The sequence below is a fragment of the Danio rerio genome, chromosome 25, assembly GCF_052040795.2.
Source record: "Danio rerio strain M-AB ecotype USA chromosome 25, GRCz13ab, whole genome shotgun sequence".
Lineage (NCBI taxonomy): Eukaryota > Metazoa > Chordata > Actinopteri > Cypriniformes > Danionidae > Danio > Danio rerio.
The window spans coordinates 1,316,779-1,342,093 of record NC_141045.1 but is presented as its reverse complement, the minus strand read 5'-3'; the positions used below and the strand labels follow the sequence as shown (position 1 = coordinate 1,342,093).

The 25,315-nt window shown below is 38.1% G+C and overlaps 1 protein-coding gene across 1 annotated transcript in view; it reads left to right on the top strand.

The window, feature by feature from the left end:
* The window catches only part of myo9ab (myosin IXAb), a 63,721-nt gene that overhangs the window by 36,087 nt on the left and 2,319 nt on the right, over positions 1 to 25,315 (top strand). Inside the window, 20 exon segments of the mRNA NM_001423784.1 lie at positions 948 to 1,070; positions 2,551 to 2,700; positions 5,331 to 5,638; positions 6,043 to 6,912; positions 7,015 to 7,096; positions 7,755 to 7,958; positions 9,008 to 9,108; positions 10,372 to 10,475; positions 10,547 to 10,767; positions 10,971 to 11,087; positions 11,828 to 12,016; positions 12,092 to 12,139; positions 13,663 to 13,774; positions 14,817 to 14,878; positions 17,446 to 17,638; positions 19,495 to 19,623; positions 20,437 to 20,542; positions 21,128 to 21,259; positions 23,641 to 23,764; positions 25,138 to 25,191. Of these exon segments, the coding sequence (NP_001410713.1) occupies positions 948 to 1,070; positions 2,551 to 2,700; positions 5,331 to 5,638; positions 6,043 to 6,912; positions 7,015 to 7,096; positions 7,755 to 7,958; positions 9,008 to 9,108; positions 10,372 to 10,475; positions 10,547 to 10,767; positions 10,971 to 11,087; positions 11,828 to 12,016; positions 12,092 to 12,139; positions 13,663 to 13,774; positions 14,817 to 14,878; positions 17,446 to 17,638; positions 19,495 to 19,623; positions 20,437 to 20,542; positions 21,128 to 21,259; positions 23,641 to 23,764; positions 25,138 to 25,191 (3,429 nt within the window).

The following is a 25,315-nucleotide window of genomic DNA, read 5'->3' as shown; positions in this document are numbered from 1 at the left end:
TATGAACAACTTTCAAGGATTTAAGATGCTGATGAGTGTTAAATGTCTTGTGAAAAGAATCTATTGAACTCAACTAAATCACCTCTTGATTCTTGATTCATTACTAAACTATGTAACATTTAATTAATAATAAAAGAACTGAATCAACCTTCTGATTCATTTTGATTCAGCAAGTGTCAATGTTGCAAAGTGTATCAATTATGAACCAAATGTCTCAGTTTAGTAGTTGTTCTAATATGTTCATGAATCACCAAACTGATTCAGTTCAGTTCTGATTCAGTTTAGCAAGTGTCTGCATTTGATTCATAATTATTAAACTGAAACACTGTTAACTTCTGATTCAGTTCAGTAAGTGTTGCAACTCTCATTAATTAAGTACCTGATTTAGTTCAGTTTTCATTCCTTTAAGCATCAGTATGAATCAATCGTGAATCTTGATAAGTTCATTTCTGATTTAGTTCAGCAAGTGTCTGCATTCAGTTTATAATTAATGAAAACTAAAACATTTTTGACGTCTGGTTCAGTTCAGTAAGTGTCAGTGTTGCATATTTCATCAGTTATGGATCTGAATCAGTTCAGTAAGTGATCCAAATCACCTTCATAATTAATGGCATTTGCAAAATTCATCATTTATAAATTTGATTTGGTTCATTTTTGATTCAGTTCAGTAACTGTCAGTGTTGTAAACTTAATCATGTATGAATGATTCAGTTCAGTGTCAGTGTTGCAGTTTTCGATTGTAAACGTGATCATTTTTGATTCAGTTCAGGTCAGTGTTGAAAATGTCCTAAATCACTGATCACATTCAATTTAAAGCTCAATCAGTCCTTTTCAGAAATTGACGTTGCCATGTTTTAAAAGAGTTGTTTATACAGTGTGTGTTCAGGAAAAGATTAGTTTAAAGATGATTCACGTCTCTCTGAGTCAGCCGTTGTGTGTTTCTCCAGGATTTTGCTCATCATTTCCACGTTCTGCTGCCGGCTGGATTCAGTGCCAGTCAGATGGGCATCCGAGAGTTCCTGCGCAGTGCAGACTTGGAGCCCAGCGGCTATCAAGTGGGCCGCAGTATGGTAAGAGACACACTGACCAACCCTATAATGGTTCATACCATCATGAATGCATAATGACACCAATCAGTCTATTCATTCAACAGTCTGAAACTGGCAGATCTAGAGGACTGATAGACACTGTAAGCTGTAAGCTGGTTGTATCTATATGTAGTCTAAAAATAAAGTCAAATTAGACGCATAGTTTGAACACTTTGACCCAACCACTCAAACCATCCAACTAAAGTCTATACACTAAATGTCCCTCAAAACACTGAACACTTCACCATGTTTCATTAGTAATTTAAATAAATACATGCTTCATTGAGTCAAATGTATGTATTACATAAACATTGTCGCCTCTTGTTGGATCACGTCTGGACCATCAAGCTGTGCATGAACACACCAATGAAACAACAGCTCCGTTTGCGTAAGACAGGGGTGTCCAAACTCGGTCCTGGAGGGCCGGTGTCCTGCAGATTTTAGCTCCAACTTGCCTCAACACACCTCCAAGGATGTTTCTAGAAATCCTAGTAAGAGCTTGATTAGGTAGCCCAGGTGTGTTTGATTAGTGTTGGAGCTAAACTTTGCAGGACACCCGCCCTCCAGGACTTCCGTAAGAGGACGTGTATTTCAGCTCCAGCAGGGGGTGCTATCTGTTTTCTACTTCCACAAAGCGAAACCAAACTGCTGATGTTCACAAAGCGTAAACAAAGCGGTGTTATTCCAGTAATCGTCTTTCACTGGGGAGGGATTCCCTCTCGTCATTCATTCATTCATTTTCTTGTCGGCTTAGTCCCTTTATTAATCTGGGGTCGCCACAGCGGAATGAACCGCCAACTTATCCAGCAAGTTTTTACGCAGCGGATGCCCTTCCAGCCGCAACCCATTTCTGGGAAACATCCACACACACATTCACACACACACTCATGCACTACGGACAATTTAGCCAACCCAATCCACCTGTACCGCATGTGTTTGGACTGTGGGGGAAACCGGAGCACCCGGAGGAAACCCACGCGAAGGCAGGGAGAACATGCAAACTCCACACAGAAACGCCAACTGAGCCGAGGTTCGAACCAGCGACCTTCTTGCTGTGAGGCGACAGCACTACCTACTGCGCCACTGCCTCGCCCTCTCTCTCGTCATGCGTCTGATAATCTAATAATCCATATCGTTTGCAAATATCTGACAAAAGTAGCGAACACACAGCCGGCCTCTTCATGACTTGAACTGTTTACTTGCTACATCACTTAACCATGACACACTCGTGCTCTGATTCGTTGCTTGATAACCAATCAGAGCACTCTGTTCAGCCAATGCTGAGGTTGGGTCAATAAGCTTCGACATCAACCTGACGAGAGCTGATGTATAAAACAACACATGAAACACACTAGATGGACCAACAAAACCCAACAGCCGACCGTCGGGTTGGTGTGTCCTGGGCCTAAGACACCTGTGAAGTGTATTGTGAGATGTGTGTGTGTGTGTGTGTGTGTGGCAGGTGTTCCTGCATGAGCGGCTCCGGCAGCGGCTGCAGGACGAGCTCCATCAGGAGGTGCTCAGGAGGATCGTCTGCCTGCAGAGAAGCTTCCGGACGCAGAGGGACAGAAAGCACTTCTGCAGGCAGAAACGAGCCGCGCGCCTCATACAGGTACACACAAATCAACAGTTCCACATCCTTTACTCACACTCATGTGCTTCTACGCTTTCTTTCTTACTTCTATAATTAAAGGAGACCTACTCTGCCCCTTTTAATCAGATGTAAAATGCATCTCTGGTGTCTGTAGTGAAGCTTGAGCTCAAAACAGCACACAGATACTGTTCTCCAGCTCTCTGAAACTGACCCTTTCAGGCTTTGATCCTAATTGTGGTGTTCTGGTGACTTAAATGCAAATGAGATTGTGCTCTTTTCAGAAGAGGGTGGAGCTACAAATGCCTGTGTGTCAGCATAGTGGCAGATTTAAAGCAGGACTAATGTCCTATGCTAATGAGGGAGAGATTGGCACTAGTGGGCGGGGCCTGTCTGATGACACATACAAAGGGGGAATGTCAATCAAAGTGTTTCATTCATCAAGTCTGATTATAAACAATAGGATTAATTCATGTTCACCATTAGAGGCTGGAGATATTGACACACTGCTGACACACATCTGGGTTTAAACCTGTTATAGAAGTGATTTCTGCTCGTTTAACATGTACTGTACGCTGCTATAGATGCAGCTGTGTTTAATAATGGTGTGGAGTTCAGTTCTCTGCTGTTGTTTTCTCTGGATCTTCCTGCAGGATTCAGGCCAACAAAAACAAGAGCAGTGAACGTCAGCCAGGAGAACGCTCACATTCCCAGATCAAAACAACCAAATAAACCATCCCTCAGATCGACACGTTCACAGCAGAAAACACGCTCATAATTCACACTCAATCATGGATGATGATGATGATTGAAATATTAACTGTACTTGATTATTGAGACTAAACAGTCGACTCATTTTGTTTTCTGCTGATAGACAGATTGATCTCTATATTGATACCTCCCTGATTAAAACGCTTCAATTAAAAACTGTAGACTCAGACCTGTAGAAAAACACCCGGGTTTATTCGCGTCTGCAGCATCACAAAGCTCCAGAAACTGCATGTCTCTGTCAGACGTGTCTCAGAGATGAAGATGTGTCTTCTCTGAGGTGTTTTTCAGCTGGCGCTGGTGTTTTATAAGCTGTTTGTGGAGTGTTTTCTGGAGCTGAACGTCTCCATTCCTCCTTCAAAACAAGGCGGCTCTTTCATGTCAGAGAGACATGAAACTCACTCGATTCTCACAAACACAAAGGCAAACATGCGGCGCTCCACACACAGCAGCTTACGCTAAACACAGCTTTGATAAGATGCATGTGTGCGGAGCTTCCTGTCACTTCTCATTATTCAGTTATTTCTTCATTGCGTTTTTCAACATGTGCACCACTAACAAACCCATCCTTTACAAGATAATACAAGATGTTGCATGTGTATATATAGTCAAAGTCAGAATAATTCACCCCCCTTTTAACGTTTTTTTTTTGTTTAAATATTTCCCAAATGATGTTGAACAGATTCAGGAAATGTTTACAGTATGTCTGATAATATTTGTTCTTCTGGAGAAAGTCTTATTTGTTTTATTTTGGCTAGAATGAAAGCAGTTTTTAATTGTTTAAACAGCATTTTAAGCTCAATATTATTCGCCCCTTTAAGCTATATTTGTTTTTGATAGTCTACAGAACAAACCCTCGTTATACAATGACTTGCCTAATTACCCTAACTTTACCCTAATTACCCTAGTGAAGCCTTTACACATCACTTGAAGCTGTATAGAAGTGTCTTGAAGAATATCTAGTCTAATATTATGTGCTGTCATCATGGCAAAGAGAAAATAAATCAGTAATTAGAGATGAGTTATTAACACTATTATGATTAGAAATGTGTTGAAGAAATCTGCTTTCTGTTAAACAGAATTTGGGGAAAAAAATAAACAAGGCGTTGAATAATTTTGACTTCAACTATAAAAATACAAATGATGTAAATACAAGCTTATTGTGAATGTGATTAATCTTAATTAATTATTTAACAGCACTAAACACATATAGACTAGTCTTAAATTATTTAAAAACACTCAGATTTCTTACTATATTTATACATTAGTCAACATTTCAAGTGGATTGAAATTGTCCTCAGACAGTAATGGATGTTGTATACAGTTTTAGGACAATTTTGTTGAAAGGTTTTGATCCACTTCAGGTGTTGCCTACTGTATAGTGAAGCAGTTACTGGGCATTAGCATGACATTACAACAATTAATCCATAAAAACACAAGCATTTAAAAACAGACGTGGTTAACTCACTGTAGTGTTACGTGCCTTATAGATTTTATAAAGCGGCAGGATAATAAATAAAGCAATCTCCATTAAATTGTTAGTAAATAAGTATATGCTTATATATTATACTTGTATATTAAATAAGTATATTATTAACATTATGTATTAATATATCAAACGTTGCATTTTAAAAGAAACGATGATCATTTAAATGATGTATTTAAGTAATTCTTATTTTTAAATATCTATAAATATACTTTATTATTCATCTAATAATTGCATTTCTATGCAGTAATGATTTGTTTAAATGCATATGTATGTAATAAATAGTAAATAAAATCAAGGAAGTGCTCCTATCTGTTGAATTTAGTAATGAATAATCTCCACTTTATCAGTTCAGTTTTCCTCAGTATGCTGTATTGTGTGTGTTTTCTGACCTCAGCGCTGGTGGCGTAGCTGTATATCTCAGGCTGACGGGTCGGTGTGTGCGCTGGAGCTCCAGCAGGGGGCAGCACTGCGTCTTCAGGCCGTCTGGAGAGGCTTCAGAGCGAGACGTCTGTACCTGCAGCAGAGGAGAGCTGTACTGATCATCCAGAGGTGCTGGAGGAGAGTCCTGAACACACGTAACACAGCGGCGACGCTCATTCAGGCCGTCTGGAGGACACGCACACACCGGCGGAGCTTTCTGCAGCAGCGCCGTGCCGCCGTCACACTACAGGCCGCCTGCAGGGGGCAGCAGAGTCGACAACGGTAACACTCTTCAACATAATTTGGCTTCTGCTCCAATTTTCCGCTGTTGGCGAGCGAGTTGTTGACAGATCATGTAGTGTGTGACCCCCCTCTTGTGGATCATTCACGTAGTGTCTCGTAGTGTGAACACCACAGCGATTTAAAGACACAAAATCAAGTCATGTAGCGTGAACGGCACAGCGATCTGCCCATGTTTAAAGTCGTGTAGGTTGAACGTGAGCATTATCTTAATAAATCGTCATAAATTACAAGGATTGTCATGTGTTTTACTACATGCTGTAATTTAAATGTGCATTGTCGTAGAATTTTAGCAGGGAAAAACATGCAAACCCTGCGTATTGTGTCTGAAATGGTTCAATATTTTGTAAAGTATTAAAATTTGTGCTTTTTTGTTTCTTTTTAAGGTGCCGAATTCTGAGAGAGCAACAATGTAGAGAGCAAAGCAAGCATCCAAGCACTGTGACCAAGAGTTTACACCAAAACACAGAAGAAGCAGAGAAGCTGGAGGAGGTTTGGGAAAAGCAGACCACCGATCCTCCTCCAAAAACTGTAGACGACAGCACTCTGAAGAGCCGAAACAAAAGAGAAAGCAGGAGGCAACGAGAACTCGAACAAGCCACGTTCAGTTTAGAGCTGCTCAAAGTCCGATCCGGATCAAACACAGAAGACGCTCAGATCCCTCCGTCCAAACATCATCCTCCTCATCAAGCCTCCACTGATAGCCAAGAAAGCTTTGAGCTCCTTGAAAACGAGGATTCAGCCTCAGCAAAACTTGAACTTTCCAAATCCGAACCAATGGAGGTCAACCAAACAAGTCCGGCTGCATCCTTCAAACCCCATTTCTACATCCCTGATGAAGACGGGAGTCCGATTAATAGTGCGCCACAAACGCCAAACCGTGCCAAGCAGATCCGAGAGAAGAAGGAGTCTGTGGTGGTCATCATCAGCATGCAGAAGGAAAACCCTGTTGACCGGAGCAGTCTGCAAACACTAGAAGCTCAGGACGTCCCGCTCTCCAATGGAGAATCTGCTTCGGATTGTTCAATCATTCCTGAACCTCGAACCAATCATGAGCTGGACACTGGTTCTTCATTTTCGGTTTCCTCCAAACCCCTCCAGCTGGACTTGAGGAGTGCGGCGTCAAACGAAGAGCCTTCAGAGCCCAAAGCTGATGTTCAGAAGAAGTTTGTTTCTCAGAGTATCAGCATAAGCATGAAGGAGAAAGCAGCGAATGTGGCCTTCCCCCCCAAACGCAGCCGACTCACCTTCTCCAAGTGAGTTCATCTACTGATATTTAGAAGATGTTGCTGTAGCTGAAGTGCTGGATTGCGATCGTGTGGTCCAGTCTGAGAAAGCTGTTTTGCTGTGTTTTTCAGGTCGGATAAAGACCTGGTGAATCAGGAACGGTCATTGGCGATCCAAAGAGAAGCAGGATTCAGATCATTGAAGAACAGAGATGTGAGTGGCAGACAAACGACAGACAAACCTTATTTGTTCAGGATTATTCGTTACAAAATGGATATTTTCTGTGGGGAAAAAAAGTATTTTAGTACACCAGTGGATGGGTTTAGGGATGGATGGATTGATGGATGGATGGGTGTATGGATTGATGGATGGATGGGTGTATGGACTGAAAGGTGGGTGGGTGGTTGGATAGACAGATGGATAGGTGGATAATGAATTGGTGGAAGGATGGATAGGTTAATGAATGGATGTATGGATGGATGGAAAAGTGGATTTAATGAGTGTGTGGGTGGATGATTGATAGCTGAATGGATGGATGGGTGTATGGATGAACGGATGGTTCGAATGTTAGGTGGGTGGATGGATGGTGTAAGGATGACTTGATGGATAGGTGACTGGATCTATGGAAAGATGGATTGGAAGGATGGACTGATTGGTGGATGGGTTAGTTTATGGACAGACAGGTGGGTGGGGAAATAGATGGATGAATTGATTGGTGAATGGTTAGATGAATAGGTGGAATAATAATGGTTGGAAGGACAGATGGATTGGTTGTTGGATGGATGAATGATGGATTGTTGGACAGAAGGATGGATGCAACTTTCAGGTCCAGCAGGAGTTTTGTCTTGACATCATCAATGTGAACGATCAGGTGACCAGAGCTGGTTGTAAAAAGAAAGCTCGTATGGCCAGGACGCGCTCCGATTTCCTCAGCCGAGCCTGTAGCACAGAGGCTGATTCTGAGGAAGATGAGGATGATGAATATGAGGACACACCTGTGCTCTCTTGCACCCGGCCCCCACACTCCCCCAGTTCCCCCGACATCGACTGCGTCTTCCACAGCGACTCCGAGATGGTAAAACCCAGAGCAGGAACAACTGCGCTCCCTCCGGATCGGAGCTATGCACACTGATCCAACCACACATCATGTGTTTTCCAGCAGAACCTACTATATCAGGAGTGCCCAAACTCTGTCCTGGAGGGCCGGTGTTCTTCATAGTTTAGTTCCAAGACCAATCAGACATACCTAGGCCAGCTAATCAAGCTCATATAGGGATACAAACATCCTGGCCGGTGTGTTGAGGCAAGTTGGAGCTAAACTCTGCAGGACACAAGCCTCCAGGACCAAGTTTGGCACCCCTGATCTAGATTGTCAGGATTTATTATTAAGTCTGTCATATTCTCATAAGTATCTTCTGTTGGCTGATATTCAGAAAAGCTGAAGAATAGTCTTGCACTACAGCACCCCACTGAACAAACTGTGTTATTGCAGGCCATTATATTATATCAACTGTGATCAGAAGACTTCAACAACAAGAACATGTTTATATAAGGTTGGCTAGTTATTTCAACTCTAAAACCTAGATATTCAGAACAACATTCTGTTGAGTAAATGATGACAGAATGTGGGCTAAAATATCTAAATCTAAAGTTTGGTCAGTGTGCAAGCATCCAAACGCCTCTTGACTGACCACAACCGTTGACCTCCCTCATAACCAAATCTGACCATCCTCAAAAAATAGGACTAATCCTGTAGAAGACGAATAAACCTGACTGGATGAGGTCGAGATTAACCAAACACTTTCCTTTCAAGTATTTCGGGTGTCTGTTCTTGAATGTGAAGTTTTCCTCCACTGGATCTGTTTACTTCTAATAACTTGATGAATATTGGAAGTGGACACGCACGTGACTAGAATTAACACAGAATTAATGGGATCACTCACTCACTCACTCACTCTCTTTTCTCAAATGCTCTATTCTCTAATATTGACGGTGAGTGGGTTTGGTGTCACGGCACGGTTAAGCTGTATATTCTTGGAAATCTGATAGCCTTCTGAAGTGCTTCAGTGTTTATAAAGTCTGATTCTGGCCTGAGCGAGTTTTGTGTTTGCTTCCCGTCTCCAGTCGTCTCAGAAGGAGCAGAAGAGGATCCAGAAGACCATGTCCTCAGGGGATCTTGGGAAAATGGATTCGCTCAGGAAGTCCATGTCTCAGACAGACAGCAGGTCAGAGGCGGCTCATTCCTGCTACTAGCTGACCTATTTAAACTGGCCAATCAGAATAAAAATGAAATATTGTGTCTAAAAAAGTCTTTCTTGCTGATGTGATATAACTGCACAGAGTAATATGTTACTATTGTAAAAATCAAAACAGAGATACGCTAAGCTAGTTTTTTTTTACAGCAGACGCCGCTCTAGGCTAGTTTTAAACAGCTTTCTAGGCTAGTTTTGAATAGCGGATGCCGCTCTAGGTTAGTTTTTTACAGTAGATGACACTCTAGGTTAGTTTTGAACAGCAGATGGTGCTCTAGGTTAGTTTTTTTACAGTAGATGACACTCTAGGTTAGTTTTGAACAGCAGATGGCGCTCTAGGCTAGTTTTTTACAACAGATGACGCTCTAGGCTAGTTTTAAACCGCTCTCTATGGTAGTTTTAAACAGCAGACGGCGCTCTGGGCTAGTTTTTGACAGCAGATGACGCTCTAGGCTAGTTTTAAACCGCTCTCTTGGGTAGTTTTGAACAGCAGATGGTGCTCCAGGCTTGTTTTTAACAGCAGATGGTGCTCTAGGCTAATTTTGATTAGCAGACTGTGCTCTAGGCTAGTTTTAAACAGCTCTATAGGCTAGTGTTTTAACAGAAGATGGCGCTCTAGGCTATGTTTTACAGCAGATGGCACTCTAGGCTAGTTTTGATCAGCAGACGGTGCTCTAGGCTAGTTTTAAACTCTCTCTAGGCTAGTTTTGAATATCAGATGGTGCTCTAGGCTAGTTTTAAACTCTCTCTAGGCTAGTTTTGAACAGCAGATGGCGCTGTAGGGTAGTTTTAACAGTAAACGCTGCTCAGGGCTAGTTTCAAACCCCTCTCTAGGCTAGTTTTAAACAACAGACTGCACTCTAGACTAGTTTAATCAGCAGATGGCACTGTAGAATGCTTTTGAACATCAGATTGTGCTCTAGGCTAGTTTTGAACAGCAAAAAGCGCTTAAGGGTAGTGTTTAGCAGCAGACGGTGCTCTAGACTAGTTCTAAACTGCTGTCCAGGCTAGTTTCATTAGTAGATAATGCTCTAGGCTAGTTTTGAGCAGTAGATGGTGCTCAAGGAAAGTTATTATAAGCAAACGATGCTCTATGTGCTCTCAGAATCCTTGCAAAATGATTATTCAATTCACCATGCATCAATATTTTGTTCCATGTCTAGAGTTTTTTTTGTTTGTTTTTGTAATTAATCAGTGCATGAAAATGTCATGTCATCCATACTTTGTTCTCTAAAGGGTGAGAGGCAAAATGCGCTTCTGGAGTAAGAGCAAACATGGAGATAAAAAGATATCCAGCAGGGGGCGCTCCGCAGACTCAGAGCTCACCGACAGGAGAAATGGTGTGTTTTCCCGCAATAATGAATGTCTCTCCATGTAGACCTGTTTCTAACATGCCTTCTCTGTGTCCCAGACTCTCCTCCAGGAAGCCCAGAGCATGCAGGTGTGTCTGAGCGCAGGCGCGACAGCAAGGAGAACCGCGAGCCGATGCTGGGCATGATGTCGATGAAGAGGCGGCGCAGTCTAAAGATCAGCAGCGTTTCTCTCGAGTCCACCGCCTGGCAGAACGACGCTCTGCACATCCTCACCAGCACCGCAGACTACCGCAGCATGAACGACTTCCTCATGAAGAAGGTAGAACCTGCACTCCTACATATGTACATTAATATTCCTTCATACATATACAGTTGACGTCAGAACTGTTAGCCCTCCTGCTTTTATATTGTCCCAAATTTCTGTGTAACAGGGAGCTTACTGTTTAATGAAAGCTTATTTGAAGCAGGAAGTATCATCATATTTGCTCAAATCTGCACTATCTGTTTTCTGATGTGTTGTAGATCAGTGATCTGGATGCTGAAGATGGACAGAAAGACACTGCTGTGGATGTGGTGTTCAAGAAAGCCCTAAAGGAGTTTCGCCTCAATATCTTCAACTCATACTCTACTGCTCTGGCTGTGAGTTTCCAACATCCAGAACTGTACACTGACTTATAATCAAGCCTTGATGGGATAGGTCACTCTAAAATGAAAATACTGTCAATTTAATAATTAACTATTCACCCTCATGTCGTTGAAAACCCATTAGACCTTCAGTCATCTTCAAAAATAAATGAAATCTATCTTCTGTTTTCGTATTGAGGGGTGTAACAGTACACTGGAGTCACGGTTTGGTGCATACCTCTGTTTTGCTGTCACAGTTCAGTACGGAACTACAGGAATAATAACAAATCTCCAGTACTTGCTTTTGCTGTTCGTTTTGAATATGCATAATGAAAAATGAATTTGCCATACTGTCAATTCCAAAGCAGTGGACCAATCAGAAGAACTCGGAGGCGGGACTAGTGTTGCATGCTTCTGTTTATATGGTAGCAAGTTGGCATGACAACATAAAAAAAAAAAAATTATATATATATATATATATATATATATAACAATTATTTAAAAAAATAACAACTATTAAAAAAAAACGCATTTGCAATTTTAAAAATATTAATTCAATCACATTAATAAAATAAATATCGGTGTCATAAAGCAATTAAAATGTGGTATTGCTTATGCCTAAAAGAATCGTAATTTGAGTTTGAAGATGATTAAAGGTCTTATAGGTTTGGAACGACATGAATAATTATGTGAGTAATTAATTTAAAACTTGATCTTATGCTCAAAATCTCCAATATAAAATGTGTCCCCTTTAGATGGATGACGGCAGGAGCATTCGCTATAAAGATCTCTACGCTCTGTTCGAGCACATTCTGGAGAAGAGCATGCGTCTGGAGCAGAGAGACTGGAGCGAGTCTCCTGTTAAAGTCTGGGTCAACACGTTCAAAGTCTTCCTGGATGAGTTCATGACCGAATACAAGCCAATGGACGGAACCATCAGTAAGGTAAAACATCCACACATCCAAACACCCCACACACACCCAAATAAGTCTTCTGAGACTCTTCTCTTTTGTTTTCAGGCTCCTAAACCTGAGAGAAAGAAGAGGAGGAAGAAGGAATCAGACACAGTCAGTCTTATTTACATTTATAGCATTATTCTGGTGTTTTATGTCTTATGTATACTTGGTTAGCAGAGCTGGATGGATTACTTATTAATTGTAATCAATTGCATTTTGGATTACATTTAGATTACTTTTATGGTACCATAATCTGCATACTTTTGGATTACATTTAGATTACTTTTATAGTATCATTGAGATTACTTTTATTGTAACACAATCTGCCTATTTTGGATTACATTTAGATTACGTTTATGGTAACATTGAGATTACTTTTATAGTAACACAATCTGCCTATTTTGGATTACATTTAGATTACGTTTATGGTAACATTGAGAGTACTTTTATAGTTATAATCTGCCTACTTTTGGATTACATTTAGATTACGTTTATGGTAACATTGAGAGTACTTTTATAGTTATAATCTGCCTACTTTTGGATTACATTTAGATTGCTTTTATGGTATCATAATCTGCATACTTTTGGATTACATTTAGATTACTTTTATGGTATCATAATCTGCATACTTTTGGATTACATTTAGATTACTTTCATGGTTACATTAAGATTACTTTTATAGTAATAATCTGCCTACTTTTGGATTACATTTAGATTACGTTTATGGTAACATTGAGAGTACTTTTATAGTTATAATCTGCCTACTTTTGGATTACATTTAGATTGCTTTTATGGTATCATAATCTGCATACTTTTGGATTACATTTAGATTGCTTTTATGGTATCATAATCTGCATACTTTTGGATTACATTTAGATTATTTTCATGGTTACATTAAGATTACTTTTATAGTAATAATCTGCCTACTTTTGGATTACATTTAGATTACTTTCATGGTATCATTGAGATTACTTTTATTGTAACACAATCGGCCTACTTTGGATTACATTTAGATTATTTTTATGGTAACATTGAGATTACTTTTATAGTAATAATCTGCATACTTTTGGATTACATTTAGATTACTTTTATGGTACCATAATCTGCCTATTTTGGATTACATTTAGGTTACTTTCATGGATACATTGAGATTACTTTTATAGTAACACAATCTGCCTATTTTGGATTACATTTAGATTACTTATGATAGCATTTAGATTAGTTTTAAAGTAACACAGTCTGTGTACTTTTGGATTACTTTATTGTAACATTTAGACTACTTTTATGGTAGCAATCAGACTAATTTTGAATTTGGATTGTATAACAGTATCGAAGTTATAAAATCTCTCTTCTAAAAAACCTTAATATATCGTAAATGTATTCAAGCAGCAGCAGGCTTATTAAAAATAGACATAAAAAAGGAACTGAGCAGAAATCAATGAGTTGTGAACAACTTGCTGCCATAATGTAATCCATAAGCCATAATCCATAAAAAGTAACTGTAATCTGATTAAGAGTATTTTAAAAAGTAGTTTACTGTAATTAGATGTATAATCCAGGTTATAATTAATCCTCTACTATCCAGCCACACTGTAACAGTGTTGAAATGTTGAGTGCTCTGCTGCCCTCTGCAGGTGGAAGAGCACATGGGCCACATCTTTAAATCCACGCAGTACAGCATCCCGACCTACTGCGAGTTCTGTTCATCTCTCATCTGGATGATGGACAAAGCCTGCGTCTGCAAACGTGAGTTCAGCTCTGTCAGTTTAATCAACCAAGTCATTCATAACATTAGAATGACTGATAAAGGCATTCAGCACTGATTTACTCCATCCTTTTGTTATGTTCTGTAACTACAGAAGTACCAAATACTGCTAATTTGACTTGAAGAATATCTATTTTCGGGAATTATTTTAAATGTTCATGTGTTTGTAAAAAACTATAAATAATGCCTTTTTTTTATCAAGGACACGGATGTTTTAAGGCTCTTATATTTTAACTGTGGAATTTTAGATGATCCTTTGACTAATTTTTAGCACTTTTTTATTTGTTTTTACATGTATTATTTTAAGATTCTGTCTGAATATAAAGCGTCATAAATTAAATGTAATATTATTATTAATATTATATTGAAGCATTTTCTTAAAAGCAATATACCAATTTATATTTTCAAGTTATATGTGTTTTGGTCACATTAAATGACAAAATTATCTCATCTAATATTTCTAATATTTTATGAGCAATTTTATTTAACATTGAAAAAGATATAGCAGTATCAGAAAAAATATATATAGGTTATATAATATATATGGGTTAAAATTGGGCAAAAACTTTATTGTTAATCTAATTATTTGCAATAAATTAAATGAAAATAATTAAATAAAATAAATGGCTAAATAAACTAAGGCTAAAAACTACAATATTATACAAAAAGGCTGAAATAAAATATTAAAACTTTAAATGCGAATAACAATAAATTAAAACAAAAACAATGTAAAGTAATTAAAATAAAAACAAAAACTTTAATAGTATATTAATAATAAGTCATTGTAGCATTCGTGTAGTGTATATCAGTTTCTCTTTTCCCATATTCAGTCTCTAAGTGTCTGTCTGCTGGTCTGAGAGCAGCTTAATTTGATTTTCCCACCATAAATCCCTCAGTTTTCTCCTGGACCTGATTGAGAACAGTCTCTCAGTTTCATATTCCTGTAGATCTGAGAGGGAAATGTGATGCTCCATGTCTGATTGGCTGTTAAACGTGCTTGTTTTTCTTCCTACTGTTCTTCAGTGTGTCGCTATGCGTGCCACAAGAAGTGCTGTCTGAGGATGACCACCAAATGCAGCAAGAAGGTAAGAGCACTTCATTATAACGGTTGACCGATTAGCTGGGTTTCCATCTTAATGTGAAGAAAATCTTTTAAAACAGCTAAAATAATTCATTCCATATGCGAATTAGCTGCGTCTCCATTATTGTTAGAGTGGCTCACTGCAGTATTGGTAACCTAGCAACCAACAGTAAACAAGGCAAGCATAATGGAGTCCTGTAAGTGTAGTTTATCCAACAAGTGTTTTCCATGTCCCGTTATTTGCATTAAATCTAATCAAATTTATTTAGAAAGCACAATAAAAGGGGCGACACAGTGACTCAGTGGTTAGCACAGTCGCCTCACAGCAAAAAGGTCACTGGTTCGAGCCCCAGCTGGGGCAGTTTGCATGTTCTCCCCGTGGGTTTTCTCCAGGTTCTCATGCGTGATTTGAAAACATGCATTAGCGCAGGCTGATGGAAACCCATATGCTGACACTGTGAAATTGGCCGTCCTTTCATTCTTAATATTGTGTTTGACATAAATAATGAGCTGTATCTGTCTGTTTTGCTTAAGTGTTTCTCAAATGTTAACTCATCCAAAGTTATTAGATTTTTACAAATAAACACTACAAAAAAATGCTCTTCACGTTTCCAAAAAAACATCTTAAATTTCCTAGACAGTCTTGCTTTCAGAAAATAATGAGCAAAATGAATTGAGTGTTTTCTTAAAACATTCAACAAAATAAATCAATAAAATAAATCCTGCCAGTAAGGGGAGCAAAATAACCGTGTTTTCAGTTTAATGCTATTGTGCGCTCCTGCTGGCAGGTAATGTTGATTGTTTTAAGAAAACTCTCTCTTCATTTTGAGTTGTTGTGTTTTCCCTTTTTGAAAACAGAAATTAAATAATAATAAGGCCCAATCCCAATTCTACCGCTTAGCCCTTCCCCTTACTTGTCCTAATAATTTTTAGCGTAAAGGTGTAGGGCTAAGGGGAAGGGCTAGATACCCCTTGAAACAGAGATTTTTCAGGACACACTCGAAACCAAGGAGTAAGAAAATTTCCCAGAATACACCAGCCACAACGGCAGGATCGCTGCACCCGAAAGTCAGGAGATTCACTAATTAGTATTTTTTGTCATTATTACAAATTCTTACAACAAACAAGCCGATGTTTTAATATATTCATAACCGCACTCATGTTTTACCTTCATGAAATTTGGCGATCTATAATCCCTAATCATAACTCCTGTACAGCAGTCGCATAGCATTCTGACACTCGATGACACTCAAATACCCGGTCAGAAGAGTCCAGTGTTAGGGAATGAGCTGTTTACATTGTCTGCTATAATGTTAATGCTGTGTTCTTGTGTTCACATTGATGAATATGGCCACTGTGTTAAATACACAGTACAGTTATGAGCTTATTGGCACATAAGATCGTCATGATAACATGATATGTGCCTTCAGTGATTTCCTGAAGATAAACACCAATAAATAACACAAGTGGAATCACTCCAGCAGTCTCCATCGTCTGATCTCACATGAAGCAAGAGATGGTGATGACGTGTGATGACGTGTAGAGGTGCTGTCCCAATTTTAGGGGTACATTTTGAAGCCCTTCCCCTTAACCCTGGGTTGTAAGGGCCCAAGGGAGTACACAAATAGAATTGGGATTGGGCCTAAATCTGTTGTTTGCCATCTTCAGTTTTTTGTGTCTCATCATTGAGCAAGAATCTTTGTTTCTCGAGCGCCATTTTTTCATGTAATTCATTTGTGTCTGTCTGTCTCTCTCTGTGTGTGTTTGTGTGTTGTGTATGTGTGTTGTGTTTGTGTTTTGTGCATGTGGTTTTTTTCTTTATGGTGTGTGTGTTTGCTCTCTGTGCGTTGTGTATGTGTCCGTTTTGTTGTGCATGTGTGTTTGCATTGTTGCACATGTTTGTTTTTATGTGTGCGCACCTTGTGTTTTTGTGTGTGTGTGTATGTGTGCACGTGTCTGTATGTGTCTGTGTGTGCGTTGTTGCACATGTTTGTTTTATGTGTGTGCACGGTGTTTGTGTGTGTGTGTGCACATGTCTGTTTTTATGTGTGCATGCATTTGTGTGTTTGTGTTGTGCATGTTTGAATGTGTACACATTGTGTTTTGTGTGTGTATGTGTGTGTGTGCACGTGTCTGTGTGCATTGATGCACATGTTTGTTTGTATGTGTGCGCGTGCACATTGTGTTTTGTGTGTGTGTGTACATGTGTTTGTATGTATGTGTGTGTGTGGTGTTGTTGCACATGTTTGTTTTTTATTTGTGTGCACATCATGTTTTTGTGTGTGTGCATTGTGCATGTTTGTTTGTGTGTGCACATTGTGTTTTTGTTTGTGTGCGCACGTGTCCTTATATGTGTATGTTTTGTGTGTGCGTCTGTGTTGTACATGTATGTATGTATGTATGTATGTATGTATGTATGTGCGCATGTTGTGTGTGGTCATGTTTATGTGTGTGTGTGTATGTGTGTGTGTATGTGTATGTATATATGTATGTATATGTGTGTGTGTGTTTGTGTGTGTGTGTGTGTGCGTGCGTGTGCGTGTGCGCATGCATCCATGTGTGTGTTCTCAGTTTGACCCAGAGCTGTCTTCACGGCAGTTCGGTGTAGAGTTGTCTCGTCTGACGAGTGATGAGCGAAGCGTCCCGCTGGTGGTGGAGAAGCTGATCAACTACATCGAGATGCACGGCCTCTACACCGAGGGCATCTACAGGAAGTCTGGATCCACCAATAAGATCAAAGAGCTGAAGCAGGGGCTGGACACGGGTGAGCTGCACCACATCACAACACCTAATACACAAACACACTCCATTCAGCACCTGTACACTGTAGAACTGCAGCTTAACTCTGCTCATATAATAATAGTTAAAAGCTATTACTAAACTATTGTTACTAGTTAGTTAAAGTTATTAGTAACTAATCAAGTTGTGGAAACTAATAATTGGATTGTAGTGCAAGAATGTGCACATGTGAAGCTGCTTTACTATATTTGGTAACACTTTACAATAAGGTTACATTAGTTAATGCATTTATTAATATGAACAATACATTTATAACAGTTTGTGCTCATGTTACTTCATGAAAATACAGTGTTCATTGTTAGTTGGTGTTGACTCACGGTGCATTAACTAATGTTAACAAGCATGAATGTGGATGTTAATAATGCATTAGTAAATGTTGAACTATGATTATTAAATGCTGTACTTGTATTGTTCATAATTAGTTCATGGCAGTAAATACATTAAACTTATATTTTAATACATATGTTTAATATTTTTAATATATTTAAATATGTTATATTTAAGTAGATATATATATGTATATTTACATATACATCTACTTATATTTTTATACATTAAACTTATACATTAAACCTTATTATTGTAAAGTGTGACCCATTAATTATTGTGAAATGTGCTATACAAATATACTTGAGTTGAATTGAAGCACCGACACACACAATTTGCACGGACAGAAAAATCCAGATTTCCTCAATTATTTTAACCCATTATTAAGTCTGTTTATTTAATTATGTAAATGTGTATGTATGTATGTATTTATATATACATACATTCATTCATTTTTGGCTTAGTCCCTTTTTTAATCCGGGGTCGCCACAGCGGAATGAACCGCCAGCTTATCCAGCACATGTTTTACGCAGTGGATGCCCTTCCAGCCACAACCCATCTCTGGGAACAATTGCGGACAACGGACAATATAGCCTACCCAGCTGAGACTCAAACCAGCAACCTTCTTGCTGTGAGGCGACAGCACTACCTACTGCACCACTGCGTAGCCTTTATATATTTATTCACTTCTAATATTAATTCTGTTCTATTATTAACTAATATGCAATTGTTTATGCAACTTCTGCACAATGCAGTTTGTAAAGTCATATTTTCTGTCTTTGAGTAGAGATATTATTGTATGAGAGACTTGCTTTGTTTTACTTAACAAGCAGTTACTTATTTGCATTGTAAACCTTAGATGAAAGTTAACTTATTTTTATTTTATTATGATCAAGTTTTTATTATTCACATAATTTCAGAGACTTGCTTGGTTTCCCCAAACAAGCGGATCGAATTAGATTTGTATTGTAAATAAGTTTAAAAGTTGTTTTTTATTTCATGTTTTAATTTGATCATTATAAGGTTTTTATTATTGACATCATTTTTAAATAGTAAAAAAACTATTTTTATTCCACTGTTATCAAGTTTTTATTATTTACATAGTTTTTAGAAAGTTGCTTTGTTTACCAAACAAGCTGATCTAATTAGATTTATATTATAAACCTTAATAAAAAAAAACAAATACTTTATTATTTTATTATTATCAAGTTTTTATTATTCACATAGTATTCGTTTACTATACTGTCAAAACATATCGCATAAATCTGCAGATTTGTAGCAAAATTCTGCACAAAACTAGCCAAACATGTTAATCTTAAGTACAGTCGTGAACACACTTGTTTGTAGAGCAGTTAGTCTGACTGTTTTCTGTCGTTTCCTCGTCATTTCCCAGAGATTCTAGAACAGTCACAGGGAAGAGCGCACTTCCGCATCGCAGGATAAGCTCAATAAACATATAAATTGTTATAAATTGTTGTTTGTTTGCCTCCACAGATGCGAACAGTGTGAATTTAGATGACTACAACATCCATGTGATCGCCAGTGTGCTGAAGCAGTGGCTGCGTGACCTTCCCAACCCGCTCATGACCTTTGAACTGTACGAGGAGTTCCTCAGGGCTATGGGTAGGAGCATGAATCATTGTGTTTTTAATGCTTTTTCTTTAACCATATTATGGAAAAGTATAAGGATTTGTGTAAATGATTCTTAGTAGCTTTTTTTGTATATTTGTACTAAACTGTTTTATGTATCGGTGGATTGTTTGGCCTTGTAGTCTGTTGGACCTCCTGTCTGATTATTATAGGATGCTTTGTGTTTTGTTCCTTTCAAAAAGAAAGTTCAAGAATGCAAGACAGTAGTGTGAACGTCAAGATGTATACTGTGAGAAGTGTAGTTTAAAAGGGAAAAAGTAAACACTTAACCGACATTTGCAAGAAATACACTTGAAAATAGCAACAACAAAACTCTTTTGTAAAAATTGTAAGATTTGAATGTCAAAATGTTGTTATATATTAACTCTGTGAGAAAAAATAAGTCAGAATTGTGTAATAAATTCAGATTTTGATGGGGAAAACAAGTCCGAATTGTAGGGAAAAGACTTGCAATAACCTGCTTTGTTTATTTGGTGGACGTGAATTTTAAAATTGGGGGAAAAAAATCAGCATTGCTAATAAAATAGTCAGAATTATAAATCAATTCAGATGTGTGTAGCACTGGTTTCTTCTACATGTTCCACTCCTTCTGTTGTGTGATGTGGTTTCTGACTGTTGTAGCTGTGAAATAACTCTAATCATTCAGCGGAGTGATATGGAGCTGTAATGACCTGCTGGAACTACTTTAGCTGTGCATCTGACAATAACGGCACACCTTAGAGTGCTCATCAGCCAATCAGAATCAAGCATTAGTATGAACAGTGTATAAATGGTGTTTTGCTGTAGGTCTGCAGGATAAGCGTGAGGTGGTTCAGGGGGTTTATTCCATCATCGATCAGCTCAGCAGGACTCATCTGAACACACTGGAGAGACTTATATTCCACCTGGTCCGGTGAGACGAATCTTTATTCCTTAAGTGCTTTTTACACTGTGGATTGTGTCTAAGAGCTTAAAGATCTCGTGACATTGAAATAAGTTTTTTGTTTTTAGATGTTAGTGTCAGTTTTAAGGATATCTATAATCTAGTGTCAAAATTCACATTTACACCTGATATAAACATCCTAATCTTGCAGTTTGTCAGCTTTTTTCTGACCTCTTTAAATCTTCTGACCAATCAAATGCACTCTAGTATCTGACATGCCCAACCCCCTCCTTCTCATTGGCTTTTCTTTTGATGTGCTTGAGCTGAACCACTCTAACTGGCAGAGCTGTGATAATAAGGAAATGCTATTGGCTGTTTTTTTAAAGGGGAGGAGCTACTATATGCCCCGCCTTCTCTTTATGTTTTAGTTGAGATTAATGCTGGTGCTGATGTAGATAAATTAAAACCCCTTCATTTTAGTAGAAATGTCACCGTTGAGGTTGAGATCAGTGTAATGCAAATGTCACTACTGAAGGATGATCCACCGTTTACTGTATAACTGTACTAATAGGATTGGACTACAGTCAGCTAATGCTGTACGTTCACTGGTTTCAGGATCTCTTTCCAGGAGGAGACGAACCGCATGTCTGCGAACGCGCTGGCCATCGTGTTTGCACCCTGTATACTGCGCTGTCCCGACACCACCGACCCGTTACAGAGTGTCCGGGACATCAGCAAGACCACAGCGTAAGATACACACACACTCAATATATCAGTCACTGCAGGTAGATTCTTCCTATTAATTTTCCTTAAACTGAAATCATCTACAAAAATATATAAACTGAAATCATGATTAATGTGAAATAATCAAAGATGCTTGATGGGCAACATTTGATTCTCTGTTACTAATTGCTGTCTAACTTATTATTAAACTGAGTTGACGATGTAGTTAACAGTAAGAAAGTTTCCATCGCTTTGTGCTTTAGCTCTAGATGCTAACCTCAAAGCAGACATCACACAACATGTCTTAAACACTGTTTCATGTATTTCTGACAATGAGATTTTCTGATTTAATGATAATTGAAGCTGAATGTACGATTAAGGAGATGGAGAAAGTCATAAATATGAATAGAGGGAGTATATTTTCAAGACATTGTACCTAAATACACATACAAGCAATATTCTTTAGAAATAACTTTAAATCATTTGTTATCATTATTCAAAATGTTTATTAATAGAAATATTATAAAAAATACTCAAAATTTTGACTTGAAGAGGGAAAATGTTCACGCAATTCTACAATCAGCCATATATAACAGTGTACGGCATAGTGAAGACGATCGTTTCAGTCACTGGGATTACATGGTTAAAAAAGGCAAATGCAAGTCTTCATCTTACCTAGTTTCAGAGAGAGCTATTTAAAAACAGGCTGAGTCTTAAGAAGTCTTAAATTCACTGAAATATGGTGTTGTAGGTTTTAGACTATTTTAAACTGGTCATAATTTTCCTTTGTCCATGTAAAGCTACTCAATCGGTACCACCAACAATCCATCTAAAAAAACATTTAACAAAAGTAAAATTCACCAACTTAATTATCTTCATTCCATCCTTACAATAAGATTTATTTAAAAGTTCTCCATGTATTCATGAATAATTGTGTGTTGTCCATTAATTTAATTTATTTGAGCTTTTTAATCTTTTTTTTTTTTAAGATAACTTATAATAATAAAAATATATATGTGTATATAACTGGAGTTTACTTGTTTTGACTTATTATTTAATATACGTGACTGGGAAATAACCAAATTTTCTTTTTAATGGCCCAAGTGAAAAAAATCCACTGGCTATCACAAAAAATCCTCAGCATTTTGCCATGTGAAGTCTGAAATTTCATTTATAACGGTCTTTAAAAAGTCCTAAATTTGACTTGATGAAACCTGCAAAACCCTGAAATAATGAGATATCAATTCAAAACAGTCTGAACTGTGAGTGGGGAAAAAGCTAAAGTGTTTTATAAAAGTGTTTGCTAAAATAAGAAATATTGTGTCAAAGGAAGAGATGGAGATGCTTGTTCATCCCTACATTTCCTCTAGATTGGATTATTGTAATGTTCTGTTCACTTGTCTGAACAAATCCTCCATGGAGCGATTGCAAGTTGTGCAGAATGCAGCGGCGAGGCTTGTAACCAACACCAGTCGCAGGTCACACATTACTCCTGTGCTTAAGGCTCTTCACTGGCTTCCTATCAGTTTTAGGGTAAATTTTAAGATTCTGGTCATTACATATAGAGCTCTGCATGCTCAAGCACCCCTATATATTCGAGATCTTTAAAGTAGTCACTCATGCGGCCGGTCTCTGAGGTCTTCAAGTAATGACCTTTTAGCCATTCCCAGAACTCGTCTTAAGACTAAAGGTGAGCGTGCCTTCTGTGTGGTGACCCCTCGGCTCTGGAACTCTCTCCCGACAGCACTGAGAACTCTGGGATCAGTCAAACTTTTCAAAAAGCATTTAAAGACACCAAGTTTTGGTCAAGCTTTTAATTAACAGTATTAGTGTTTCTGTATTTGGATTTTTAATTAGTTTTAATATGTTTGAACATGCTTTCTTTTATTGTCATGTGTTCTCTTACTTGTTTTCTCTTATTGTAAAGCACTTTGTGACTCAATAAGTGTGGGGAAGGTGCTATATAAATAAACCATTACTTACTTATATAAACTAAAAATTGAGGAAAAAGTAAATACTGTGAGAAACTGAATTGTGAAAAGTCTGATTTTCAGAGAATTGCAATCTGAGAAAATGGTCAGAATAATGAGGTAAAGCTAAGAACAGAGATCAAATCTGAGGGAAAAAGTCAAAATGATGAGATTCAAGACAAGAATTTTAACAAAATTGGCAGAATTGTGGGGTAAAAACCTTGCAATTACCATTTTTAATAATTACTGCAAACATACACTGAAATAATGGCTCAACTTTAACTCCAACCTTTGACTCCAACTTGTTACACACAAAAGATTGACATTTTTTCAACTTAACTTCTTTAGGTGTAACACGTGTAATCAATTAATTAACGTTTTTACAGTGTAACTGCCATCTGCATGTGAAACTAAATGCCGTTATCTTGCCCTCAGGTGTGTGGAGCTGATCATCTGTGAGCAGATGAGGAAATATAAAGCCCGACTGAAGGACATCAACACACTGGAGTTTGCAGAAAACAAAGCCAAGAGTCGCCTGACGCACATCCGCCGCTCCATGGTGAGGGAAATCTACAGGATCTACATAATGCTAATGCACACCCATTTAAACCCCACCTCCATATAAGCCCCGCCCCATCACGACACCTCACTTTCTATGAATTTGGTACATTCCAAAATGTGGTCATGAAATCTAAAAAACAACAATTTCAATTAAATCGTGTTGCGATTAACTATGATATTCAGTATTACCGCGATATTAAAGACCTAAACTGCAAAAAAAGGTATTTTAATAATAATATTAATAATTCCTTACATTTATATAGTGCTTTTCTGGACACGCAAAGCGGTTTACACATTTTTGATGGGAAACTCCTAATCCATCTTCAGCATTTAACAGGTATAAGAACAAAGAATAGTTACTATGTTAATATTAGTTATTTACTCTATTTAATAAAAGATTAAGATTTCTAATTAGATTACGACTATGATTTTAATGCGGAATTAGGCATTAACTAAGACATTACCATCAGCTATGATTAATAAAAGTGTTTGTAGTTTTCATCGTGAGTTTGGTTAAATTAAGTAACGGAGGCCTGTTGTTATTGTACAGTAGCCTTATAAATATTCACTGAATTTACATGAATATTTCAGCTTGTGGTAGACTAGATTAACATGTGAAAATGCCCATGTTTGAACTATTAAGCAAATTAATTGATTAAGTCTTCAAGCATTTTCCGCTGTTATGAATAATTACTGCAAATACAATCGGAAAATTCCTAAAAGCAGTCTAAAGGTTTAAATAATAAATGATTCACTGTATTTTTAGGTGCCGTTGATGTCAATATTGTGCATGTTCATTATAACGATAAATTAGATTGTCGAATATTAGCATTAGTGACACTAGCAATGTTTCCATCAAAATAAATGCACATAAACAGAATAGTGAGTCTTCTGCATGTGATGTGATGCAGTTTTTGACAGATGCTGATCAGATGTAAAAGTGTGTTTCAGGGAGTTTCCAGCTTTACATGATAAAAGATGTGAAATGTTGTTGTGCTGATTGTACAACAATCCATCAGTCCATCATCAGTGCTTCCGTATTCTTCTTCTTCTATTATTGTTCCCTCCAGAACTGTCTTGAGCATCAGTCTGCCTCTAAAAGCCACCGCGTCCACTGCGTTTCATCTTCTGAGGCACAGCTCATTTATTAGAGGAGAACTAACAGAATCCCAACAGTGACTCTCTGGCTCAGAAACAATGCTTTATTTGCAAATCTGTCATGCAATATTCCGGTTGCGCATAGATCTAATTCACAGCTTTTGTATGGAAACACAGCTAGTGATTGTTAGTAATGAAAGAAAGCGCCACACATCTGCAGTCGCCGCTCTGCCTCCACTAACCCTGTTTTCACTCCTCATCCTCCTCTTCCAGAAACCGGTACTAATCGCGGTTAGGTTTATTGGCATTTCCAGAACGGTGACGTCGGTATGTATGACGCCGCACCTCTGTAGTCCTCTGTGTCGCGTCGTCAGTCGTGGTCTGATGATAGTCATGTTTATCTGCGGATGTTCAGGTCCTGTGTTTGGTTAGCAAAATGTCCAAATGATGT